At 38.2% G+C, this 12,272-nt stretch overlaps 1 protein-coding gene across 7 annotated transcripts in view; it reads left to right on the top strand.

Moving 5' to 3' along the window:
* SYCP3 (synaptonemal complex protein 3) overlaps positions 1 to 12,272 on the top strand; it is a 13,980-nt gene continuing 1,708 nt past the window's right edge. Inside the window, exons 1-8 of one of the 7 annotated variants that reach the window (XM_066997679.1) lie at positions 1,685 to 1,934; positions 2,340 to 2,367; positions 4,155 to 4,299; positions 5,870 to 5,945; positions 6,349 to 6,383; positions 8,793 to 8,910; positions 9,938 to 10,037; positions 10,853 to 10,951. In XM_066997679.1, the coding sequence (XP_066853780.1) occupies positions 4,170 to 4,299; positions 5,870 to 5,945; positions 6,349 to 6,383; positions 8,793 to 8,910; positions 9,938 to 10,037; positions 10,853 to 10,951 (558 nt within the window). In that variant the 5' untranslated portion in view covers positions 1,685 to 1,934; positions 2,340 to 2,367; positions 4,155 to 4,169. Of the gene's footprint in view, positions 1,469 to 1,684; positions 2,368 to 4,154; positions 4,300 to 5,869; positions 5,946 to 6,348; positions 6,384 to 8,792; positions 8,911 to 9,937; positions 10,038 to 10,852; positions 10,952 to 12,272 lie in introns of those variants that run through there. The other 6 variants (XM_048058183.2, XM_048058189.2, XM_066997672.1 and 3 more) reach the window with 6 other exon arrangements.

The following is a 12,272-nucleotide window of genomic DNA, read 5'->3' on the forward strand; positions in this document are numbered from 1 at the left end:
AAGTAGAATCATTTTTTTGAGCATTGTAAAGGTGCAAGCACACTTGTACATTGCTAGCATGAAATATAACCTTATATATAATGCTGAAACATAGAATATAAATACGTAGTTTAATTCACAGCTGGCGAAGGGACTGGAAAACAGGCGTTATGAGGGGGTTATTTAGTCTGGAGGAAGAGGAGGCAGAGGGGAGACCTCATCACTCTACAATTACCTGAAAGGAGGCTGCAGCAAGGTGGGTGTCAGTCTATTTTCTCAGGTAACAAGTGATAGGATGTGAGGAAAAATGGCCTCAAGTTGTGTCAGGGGAGGTTTAGACTGCGCTTTAGAAAGAATTTCTTTATTTAGAGGGTGCTTAAGCATTGAAATGGACTGCCCAGAGAAGTGGTGGAGTCCCTATCCCTGGAGGTACTTAAGAAATGTGGGCACGGCACTAAGGGACATGGTTTAGTGATGGGACTCAGTAGGTCAGGTTGATGGTTGGATTTTGTGATTTTGAAGGTCTTTTCTAATCTAGATGATTCTGTGATTCTACTTCAGACTAGCAAAAAATGAGACCTTTCAAGAAAAACAAGAAAGCTTTGATACTTTCACTTTAAAATATTATTAGTGATATTCAAATTTTATTAGGATTTTTAAAAAAATATATTTGCCATTCTAATCAAAATAATTGGGGGAAAAAGGGTTGAAATTTTAAGGCAGTCTTCTTGATGAAGTGATGTACAAATAAAATAGTTTGCATACATAGGTCAGGCAAGACCTTTTCGTTTAAGCAAAATTTGAAAGTAGAGATATAGCATTTCATTTAACTAAAGCAAAAATGACTAAAAGATGTTGGATAAACCTTCTGACAGGTATCCACTGAAAATCACAGCTAAAATTTGTGAGCATATTAGTTGGAAAAAGAAAACAAGCAAGCAAAGCAAGATAATAGGTGAAAAGGGTTGCAGTGAGTTAACCTCAGCTAGCACCAAATCACACCCCTAGATTCTTGCTCTGCCTCCAGCAGGAATGCAGGAGAGAACTAGAAGAGTAAAAGGAAGAAAAACTTGTGGGTCAAGAGAAAGACATGAACATGTGAAGGGTTTGTGGGGATAAAAACACAAACTGCAGCTGAAGGGGTTTGCTCACCAACTCCAACAGGCAGCCCCAGCCACTGAGGATCAGCTGCCTTGGAAAGACTAAACCCCAAGCTGTTATTGCAGAGCACGGTGTTACCAGGCATGGGATAACTCTTCGAGTCAGCTGTGTCTCCTTGCTGTGGGGGCACAGTGGGAAACAGGAGGCCTGCATACTCTGCAAGCACTGCTCAGCTGAAGTATCCCTGTGTTACCAGCGCTGGTTTGGTCACCAAGCCCTTGCACAGCACCATCCAGGCTGCTGTGAAGGAAGTTAACTCTACTCCAGCCAGGCCCAGTGAAATACAAGCTTGGAAAAAGTTTAAACTCAGTTATGGAAATCACAACAGGTAAGATTTCTTAAGTTGTTGAGGGTAAGGACGAGACAAAATATTTCTAGGATTTTCTTTATTTTTATTTTATATTTAGTATGCGTAAGTGAAGAGCAAAATAAATCATTTAGGAGGACAGAAAATCACGTGAGAACAGTAGAAAAATCTGAAACAAAGCATGTAATTCGTTGAATGAAGTTGGCTAGAGAACTAGTGCCTGTTTGCATTCACTTACTGAAACATCTTCCCAAGCTGTCATACCCTGGCCTACATACACGACAACAAACTGTTTAGCAGGCGTTTTGTTGCCTGAGGGGGAGCTGGAAGCCGTTTCTAACCAAAGGAAGGGCGGCCGGAGGTGGGTGACCTCTCACCACCTTCAGCGCTGCCTCAGCAGCCATGGCCACCGCCCCGGCCGCCTGCCCCTTCCCGCCCATTTTTCCCGCCCTTTTCTGCTGAGCGGGGTGGGGGAGGGGGCGCTGAGGTGGGGCAGCGCCTCAGCAGCAGCCGCCATCGGCCCGGGGAGGGAGCGTGAGGGGCTCCAAGGCGGTTGCCGGGGGTTCTGCGGCCCCGGGGGTGAGGGGTCGAGGTTCAGCAGGCTGCCTGCTTGCCTGAGGGAGCGAGGGCGTGAGGTGATCCCTGCCGCCGGGGGGTCCCCTCCTTGTGAGGCAGAGGGAGTCGGAAAGGGACCCGTCAGTGGCATGGGGATGGCAATGGGGAAAGGTGGCAGGGTGGGAAGTAACGGCCGGGACTGAGACGTTGCCGTGCCCCTCAGCCTTTGAGGCCACTGTGGTTTCCTCCCAGGGCACCAAGGCTGTGGTGGAAGCAGGTGGGTCCACCTGGTAAAACACCCCACACGTGAGACTCACTCAACTAATACTTTTTTCAGGTCTTTTTGTGCGGGGAGAAATAAGGAGGTGAGTTCCTCTGAAAAAAATGTTAACATTTGTATCAGCTAAAGCAAGGAGCTACACAGGATGGGTGAAGGCTGTGTGGGGTTGTAAGGCTGTTTTACGGTGTCTGTAGGAATTGGTGTGTTTGTGCTTTGCACACGGATTTTTCAGTACAAAGAAACACGTCTGTATGCAAGATGAAATACATATAAGTAAATGTCTTTTCACGCTTGCAGTTTAAAGTTGAAGAGGGATTTTTTTTTTTTGGCAGCACAATCAGATATGCGCTGCCAGATACCATATCAGTGCTTTCCCACTTAAATCATATTTTCAAAGCTGCACTCGTTGAAAATCAGAATGAGTCTTGAGGAGTGCTAGAGCTGCCTTAAATTTTTCTCTCATTTGAGGATAATTGTAATGGGACAAGTTTTGATCTTCCAAGAAATAATTAAAATGGAAGTTTTAATTTTCTTTAAAGAAATTTAAGTTGCAAAAAAAACTTTGCTTCACACTAAGTAGAGAAGCATCAATCGCAGAAGTTGGATATTAGAAAGCAGTGTTTCTCACTTAGCAGCTTAGTGTGATCATGCTGTATATATCCATGTAATGTGGTTAAAAAAACTGATACGTTTATAGCTATGAGCAGCTAACTCAAAAAAAAAAAAAAAAAAGGGGGAATAGGAAATTCAGTTGTTTGAGACAGCTATTAAAGCTAGGGGGACCTCACTGTCCATGGAAAGTCAAAAGATCTTTACCGGAGTTCTCAATTTCATTGTGTGAACTTAATGTTCAGAACTACTTTTGGAAAATGTTGGTATTTCTAGTGTTGAATTGCATCTAGAATGAGAAGTTTATCTACTGGTAAATTACGTCTTGCTTGGTTTGGAAGACAGGGTACTTATTGCTGTTTTTTTTGTTTGTTTGTTTTCCTTTATTCTTTCCATCTTCCAAATAATCCTACGTTATTTTTGGCAGGATTTTTAAAATTGTATGTCATTTTAAATTTATATTGAAATGCTTCATACCTTTTCCTATCAGGGGAAGATAAGAGAAGAAATATTGCAGTAAGGATACTGTATCCTGCTATTTTCTGTTACCTTGGTATATTATTTCTCTTGTTGATGAAGTGCTAAGGAAACGGCTCGCTTTTGTCATTCTCGCATTTAATAGCTACAATTATTCTCTTTTCCTTCTAAATAAATATCTACTCCATAAATACTTGTAAAATAGTACACATACTATATAAAAATAAGTGATATTAGTGGTTTTTTTAAGTGCATTTGTAGAAACACAAATATGCAAGCTACATCAGAAACACCTAAAGAGGTGTAATGGCTAATAATAAAGCTAATTCAGAAAGTGAAAATTGACCAGGATTTTTAAAAATTACATGTGTGTGTTTGTCTGTCTAGCGTAGCATGGGTTATAGAACCAGATTGTTTTTCATCATTTATCATTTATGTATTTTGTAGGGCAAAACATTAGAGTAGCTCTTTGCGAATCTGGTATCAAATCTGATAAAATATAAAATAAACATCATGGAAACTGAGCAGACAGGCACCTTAAGAGCGCTTTCTTAAGAGCATAGTTTGCTTTTCAACATAAGAAAGTATGATCCCGCTAGCCCTGCTATTTTTTACCCTGTTCTTAAAAGCACCACTGATGGTTAATCCTGTGAAGTACCTCAAAAATAAAACAGTTTGACTGCCTCTTGTCCTTACAGGTGTACAAAACAAACAGATCAATGTAAATATGAAAACATATTCATCTTCCTGTGGGAAAAGTTATGTTTCAGTGCTATGTTTCAATAGGAAGAAAATCTCATTATGGCACCATCGGGAAGAAAGCATTCAGGAAAAGCTGGTAAACCAGCACAGGAGGATCAAGCGATACCACCCTATGACTTTCCAGAGGAAAGAAAAGAGCTGAGTGGATCAGAGGAAGATATTAGAGAAGGTGCTTACATTATTATTATATTTTTAAAAAAGTTTATAGTATTTCTGACTATGAATAGATGAGAAGATATGCGTTAGCGAGTGCCTGAGCAAACATGGTTCCTAATGTTTGTGACAGCCTCTTAGTGCATGGTGTTGATTGACTGGTAAGAGAACACATCAGAATAGCTCTGTGTAGTACACAGTTAGGTCTCAAACCTACAGGTAACGCCTGCGATAGAGTAGAATCTCGTTACCTTGTTACCTTATTTTAATGCCATGTTATTCTATCACCTGGCTGCATATAATGCTGTGGGATCAGGACAGAAGAGAAAAGCTCTGCTCACTTGTGTAAAGTGTGAGGTTGGATAGGTTAGTAGGAGTCTTAGGCTGGGAGGTTTAAGAATACTTCAGGAAGACTGAACAGAAGAAAGGAAGAGATAGAGCCAGCTGAGGAAAAAGAATAGAAGTCAACCAACGACTTCTTGTTTAATTTTGAGGGAGTGTCATGGAGAGTGGACTTATCTTAAAAATAGAGTTTTCATTCATCAACTGATGGATGTTGTCTTTCAGCAGTCATGTCTGGGCTTTGTTTCTCTCTGTTTCTCCCCCTTTTTCAGTTGTCCAGATTAAATCCTTTGTTTCTATGAAATACTGAAATGTGGGGGTAAATAATAAAACCAGCATCAGGAATATTTCCACAGAGTTTTGTTATGCTGCTTTCTGTGAAACATCTGACAAGTCTAGTCAGCGTGTTCTAAACTTTAAATAGGAACCGCTATCAGATTTATGTTATTTACTATATGGATCAAAATGTACATTCCTACAACTTTCTAAATGAGAGGGTTTGCAAAATGTGGAATTGGGGAGAATCTCATTCACTTTTTATTTATATAATCTGCCAACCAAATTTCTGTAAGGATAGCTGAGCAACTTTATGCTATATAAATGTCTGTTGTTTTCAGGACAGCTTGTATAGCTGTGTACACTAATGCGTACTGTTTCGAAACAGTACATAGTTTTATTTGTTAAATTTGTATTGTTTCATATTTTGGGTACCCTATGTTTCTGTCTTGAATTGGGTATAATCTTAATTCCCCCCCAAGCCAACCCTCCCCTTCAGTAATGGAAATCTGTCAACCAAGGATTTATTAATTTATTTTGAAAGAACATATATATCTGTATGTGGTTTTGCTACTTTAATGGTCAGAGTACGTTTAAATTCTTGCAGATTGGGCTTTTTCAATTTTTAGATAGTTTTTAGCTTTCTAATGGTTGTTTTATTGTGAGTTGGGGGTATTTGTGTAGTAGTGGACTGAAAAACTGGTTGAGACCACCCTCAAGGAACTCAAGGCAGCGTCAACTCATATCTAGTCTTGTAGAATTCATCACCATCTGTCAACTCTTCACATTCAAAATTTTAGGAGCTGTATGTGTTACGGATGAGACCCTTGGGATGTGTTCAAAGAAGTGCCGTTACAGAAAAATAGTTACACTTCTCATAATTCATGTGGTCCCCACAAAATATAAATATGTATAAAATATAAATATAAATATAAATTTTTGTTAATCTTTCTGAAATTTACATTAAGCTGAAACACCAGTAATGGAGAAGCATGGCAAGAAAAGACCTTTGGTGACTACTCATGTGGTTCCAGATGATGTAGGGTAAGGGTTAGAATGTCTTTTTTGAAAATAAGTGAGTCTTAAGTAGACACTTAGTTCAGTTAGTCAGTATGCTTGTTTTGTTTGGGGTTTGTTCCACGTTATTTACCATCCTCCCTCATTCGGGACCCTTTAAAGGCTTCATAGTGCTTTTTTATTGGGGAGTAATTTAATAGATTGTAGTAAACTTTTTGAACATCAAGAAATTAGTCTAAAAAGAGAACTCTTGTAGGAGGGGAAGAGGAGTAAGTGTTATTTTTTATAAAATAAAAAACAGTAAAACAGTAGCAGCTTTATCATTGCTTAAACTATCAGGCACGTGAATAAAATTAGTTTTAAGCATACACATTTGGTCTTATTCCAAAGTAAAAATGGTCAAAAAAAGTTTTTAAACAATATTTTTTAGGGGTGAAGTACAGAATATGCTGGAAAGATTTGGAGGTAAGTACATTTACATTCTAATAAGTTGAAAAATAACTAATATTTAACATACAGAATTGACAGTAATCCATTATCATAACTTCTGAGATCTGCATAAAATAGCCAATGTTTGTAGCATTGGTTACAGTCAGTTTTCAGAAAAGAGCTAATATTTAATACATCTAAATGGACCAGATGGAAAGAGAAGGAAGAGAAGGGAATAACTGCATATAAAGAGAGAGAAAAGTATTGGTGTAAACTAATTATACATGAAAAAGGGAAAGATGCATGAGTGCTTTTGATTATCAGTTCCCACTTCAAGAAGCAGTTTAAGAGGTGGTAATTATACGGCAGAGAGAAGAGACTGTGAGTTAGAAAGCTGTTGTTCTTACTTAAATAATTATTTACAATGTTACAATGAAAGAAAAGAGACTGGGGAGTGCCAGACAGGAGTGAGAAATTAGGGGCATGTAAATATGAAGATAAGCAGATAAACAGGAAAAAAAAATCAAATTCACAGTAAAAAATTCACAGCTGCAGCCTGTAGTTGTGAAAAGACTGAGCTAGAGAGTAGCTTGTACTCTGCATCTTCAGGAATCTAGAGGATAGGGAATCTGTAGAAATGAGAATTTCTGCAGTCAGGAAGAAGAGTAGAAAATTTCTAGCAGAGCCAAACAATGAAGCTAATGCCAGTCATGTACTGATGAGAGATTTCTTCACGTTGCCTACTTGGATTTAAGTCATAGTGAAATGAAATTCTCAGATGGCTTTACTTAAAATTCAAAGTGTCGAGCTGAATTCTAGATAGCTGACAGCTTAGAGAAAAAGCATATCTCACCTGCAAAGAATTTGCAATGCACTTCACAGATAGTGGAACAAAGCATCAAAAAGGAGTGGAAAGAAGGGAAAACATCTTAATGCTAGTGTTACTTACTCAATAGGTGGTTGATTCTTGTATGTGTATGAAAATGCTGTGCACAGTCATTGTTTGCATGTAAAGCTTAAGGTGAAAGAGTTCAAGGAATTTATTAGTTCACGAATTAAGAATTTTCGCAGTTAAGGTGTATATTAGTATGCTATTGTAGATCTAGCAATCTAGACAGGAGGAGAATTTCAAAGTTTAATTTTAAAAAGCTGGGATTGCTTGTTATTGAGGACAAAAAAAAAAAGAACGATGGAAATTAAATGAAACACAGAGAGGATGCTCTCTACTCAAAAATAATAGGGTTGGCATTAGAGGCAGATGCCTCAGCAAGTTAGAGAGACAGATTTGACAGATGTTTCCTGAAACCTACAATGGAAAGAAAAAGCAATTCCTGTATTAACCTAACTGTGACTTGTTTGTTAAATCTCCAAATATAAATTAAAATGAAATAGACATACTAACTGACATTAACCCAAATATTTCTTAAAAAGTACTTAAGGAGTCTTTCTGAAGTATGAGAAATAGTTTGTCGTTCAGTCATTCAATATATTGACAGTGATAGTAATCCCATGCTACCTCTAATTTATTTCTGAAATCTACAAAATGTGAATGAATATTACTTTTAAAACAGTTGAGCTTGTGCTTTTCTGAGAGGAAAATGACATTCATAAAGTGTCAGCCTACACAAATAAATTGAAGGCCTGGAAACTCTGAGCTGGTACTGCAGTTGTGCAGCCAAACAAATGAGGATTTTGATAGTGCAACTAACAGATCATGAGGTACAAGAGAAAAGAGTAGGATGTCTGTACTCAGTCAAGGTTTGGCCAAGACATCTCCAGGTTTGAATGAGGAAGAATTAACAGTGTGAAACGTCCAAATACCACGTCTGAAGATGCGTAATGTGAACTGATTAGGTAATGCTGCTAGTGTTTCAAACGTGTGTGGGCTTACTGTGTGTGTTAGAAGCACATGTTAGACTGTAAGGATCACTAGGGAACACGATGGATACAGCGTGTAAGGAACTGATTTAAATGGGAAAGAATGCAGCTGCCCGGGATTGAAACCATGAAACGGTTTCAGTGCACTGTATGTGTCTGCTCAGAGCAAGTTTGACACTGTACCCATCCTGTCCTGACCAGAGTAAAAGAAGCTAAAGGTGAGTGACATCAGGGTGGGTCCTGTCAGGCCTGGATCCTCGGAGAGGTTGGACTCAAAGCAGCTGCTGGAGTAGTCCATGGGGCTGGGCAATGAGCAGGTGCAACTCCAGAGGCCCAGTGTAAGCTATAGGGTCTGTGGGGGGCCTTGAGAAGTAGCTCTTGTAGCAGTGCCAACACCAGGTGGAGAAAGATTCTTTACATGGCAGCTAGAAGCCCAGATCCTATTAGCTTCTTCCTATTAGAACACACCTCATTTGCTTTTCCAAAGCATGTAAGGTCATCAGCATCTTTAAGAAAACGCACAATAAATCTTGGTATGCTTCATTTCTAAATATTCTTTCATTCTAGCTGACATTAACAAAGCTCTCTTAGCTAAGAGGAAAAGATTAGAAATGTATACGAAAGCTTCACTCAAAACCAGTAACCAGAAGATTGAACATGTCTGGAAAACACAGCAGGAGCAAAGGTAACATTTACCATTGTTTTTTAAACCTGTGAAGTCATATTCTTTTTTGCATCATAGCATTGAGAGTTGATCCATCTTCTTGCCGTTAAATAGCAGTAGTGTATCTAGTAGTTAAACACCTACTGCGGTCCCCTTTTCTGCTGCCTCCAATTGTGTCCTCTTGGGTTAAACTGTCAGTAACATTTTAGCATAACACCTTCTCTTTTGAATGAAGTTTTAAAGTTTGGAATTTTGACAGTAAATACCTTATACAACTGATTTCACTTCTTTCTTTTTTAATGTTGTTGTTACAGAAAATGTTTTCTGTGATTTTTGTCTTTCAAAACTTTTTACTCATTTAATTTCAGACTTTCTATTTGAAAACTGATATTTGCTTAGGAAAAGTTTTACATCTTTTAGTTAGGAAAGAAAATAATTTTCATATTGGAGATGAGATTCATCTCAACTAATAACATGCCTCCTTACCTTTTAAGGTTTATTTACTTACTACACCTGATACTAAAAGCAGAGCAAATTGAAAAAGGAGACAGCTAAAACCGAAAGTCTGCTGAAAGTCTGCAACACTTGCAACTTTTTGTTTTTATATATATTTTTGAAACTTGCATTAACAAAATGTTAATGTACACAGAGAAACTAGAGCATAATGAACTAATGAATGAGGTGATCGATTTGTCATTATAAACACCTTGTGTTAAAGCCAAGATCTGTAGTGGAATTAAAAAAAAAACACAGTAAACCTCAGAAAAGCTGACATTCTCTGTTAGGAAGAAAGTTGTTTGTTGTCTTGTTATTATTTTTTAACCTGAGTTTTGTATAAGAGTGCTGTCTCTTTATATGTACATAATTTACATTCACTTAGGAAAAATATATGTATGAATGTTAATTTTTTCAAAACATCCAGTAGGTTAGGACTTGATTCAAAATAGCATCTTTATCTATGCCAACTCCTTTTATTCTATTCCATGTGCACAGAACCTTATCTTTCTTCACAGCATTTGTAATACTTACAGCTAGTGTCTGTTTATAGGCAGAAGCTCAATCATGATTTCTCCCAGCAGTTCCTGACTTTATTTCAGCAATGGGATGTAGACGTGCAGAAAGCAGAGGAACAGGAAGAAAAACTTGCGGTGGGTTTCCAGCACAGGAATTGTTTCACAGTATAATCACAAGGAGAGAATAGTGTTGCTTAGACAACCAATGTAAAAGTGCAGAAATGTAAAAAATACCTTATATAGTTTAAACAAACATGTCTCTTGATTAAAAATTTAATTCAGGTTTCGTGGTTCTTAAACCATAAATGTTTAAGTTTTGGGATATATTTCAAAGTGAAGAGGGGTGCAGTACTTTACTTCAAGTTTATAGATGGGAGTAAATGATGCCCTGAGCCAGAACATGGCTTGAGAAAAGCCAAGATGGTTATGGAGAAGAATCAGATGTGCTGAATCTGTGCATCTGCAGACTTTGGGTAGGGAGACAAAGGAATACTGGAAAGTAGTTGTCCTTAAGCATGCACTGCTTAAATGTATGCCTCTATATCACAAATGCATGATAATTTGATGACTAAAGGTGATAGAAGCTACACAGTGGAATGTAAACACACGCTATTGCTGTATTTGTACTCCCAGCATGTTTGCAAGTTGTGCTTTTCCCTAGTCAGCACATTTCCCTGGGATGCACAAGAACTGTGTTGGCTAGCAGCCCTCAGGATCCCAGAGAGAAAAGTTCAGGTTGGAAGGGGACCTCAGGGGACGACTCAGGGCTTAATCCGGTCTTCAGTCTTTCTTTTATTACTGAGAACAAGGATACCTCCCCAGGCAGGGATCTACATTGTATGACCCGGACTGCCAGTGAAGGCAGAATTTTTGATTCTGACAAATGGCATCAGTGTTGCTGTCAAAGCACTTTTGGTAAAACATGATTTTTTATTTTTTTTTTGCTTCAGAATATGTTTCGTCAGCAACAAAAAGTTTTTCAACAGGCAAGAATAGTTCAAAGCCAGAGACTGAAAACCATTAAGCAACTGTATGAGCAATTCTTAAAGGTACAGTAAATTTTCTTCTTACAAGGCAGCTGATCCTTACCACATCGCTTAGGAAGGCAATATTTATCCAGCCTTTATGAAATACAGACTTAAGGTTCACTTAAGAAAACAACAGCTTTGCGTGAATATTCATGCTAGTTGCTATTTTTCCCTTCTTGGTTAAAACATGGCTTGTTCTTTCTATATATGCATGCACGTTACACCTGTTTATAAATGCTTTACCTAAATGTCTTCTCGCAGGGATCTGATTGGCAATCCTGTTTCATATATTTAAGCATAACCCTCAGAGCATGCTTTCTAAACCAAACTCAGCTTAAAGCTGAGTTTACCAGTTACCAGTTCAAAGCTTATGTAAGTTGGTCAAATCAACAGGCCTTTGTCTTAACTGTCCCTTAGGTTTTTGGTGCATATTGAAAAAAGTGAAAGTTAATCTATTAAAAATACACTTCATGCTGTAACGTACTACTTTTATTACTGCTGGCACATGCATCCTCCATAATGAGAATTAGATGCCAATTTTTTTCTGTCATTAACCTTTTTAGCTGTTGCTGCTCCCTGTAAGGGAACTTCCTGTTAATAAGTGGCAATTCTCTTAAAATTGCCTAGTTACAACTCCTCTGCTTCCTAACCAACACTGACTAGAAAGGGTTTTTCTTCTTATAAGCTGCTATTAAAACTAAATGTTCACTAAGTCAACTGAAGAATTTGACAAATAATGGCTTACAGTGAAAACAGGTCCTGCTGGATGGTTATATGACCAATCCAGTTTAACTTTACTGTTGATGTATGCATTGTTTTTGTATTTCTTGGCAGTCCTATAAACACCATTTTTGGACAGTGCTTATGGAAGCGTATTGTTTTTAAACATGAGTTATAATGATCAAACGTTTTCTAAAAGTGGCTGACATGCTAGACAGCAAACAAAAAATGATTGAGTACTACTACTAAAAAATTTTGCTTCTTTTGGGTTAAAAAAAGTTTTTCCCTGTCATTGTATACTAAGAACAAAACACTTTATTCCCAGAATTTCCTTCCCCCACTATTTCTAAGTTATTAGAAATCTACACTGTGAGGGGAAAAATGTAAGCACCCTAAACACTTGGTTTTGTGATGAGTACAGGGGTAAGGCATCACAGAATCACAGAGTGGTTGAGGTTGGAAGGGACCGCTGGGAGGCAGGTTGGTTCAGCAAGTCAGGACTATGTCCAGATAACTTCTGCATGTCTCTGAAGATGGTGACTCCAGAACCTCTCTGGGAAACCTGCTCCGTTGCTCAGTCACACACTCAGTAAAGCAGTGTTTTCTGATGTTGAGAGGGAAC

The sequence above is a fragment of the Anser cygnoides genome, chromosome 1 (assembly GCF_040182565.1).
Source record: "Anser cygnoides isolate HZ-2024a breed goose chromosome 1, Taihu_goose_T2T_genome, whole genome shotgun sequence".
Lineage (NCBI taxonomy): Eukaryota > Metazoa > Chordata > Aves > Anseriformes > Anatidae > Anser > Anser cygnoides.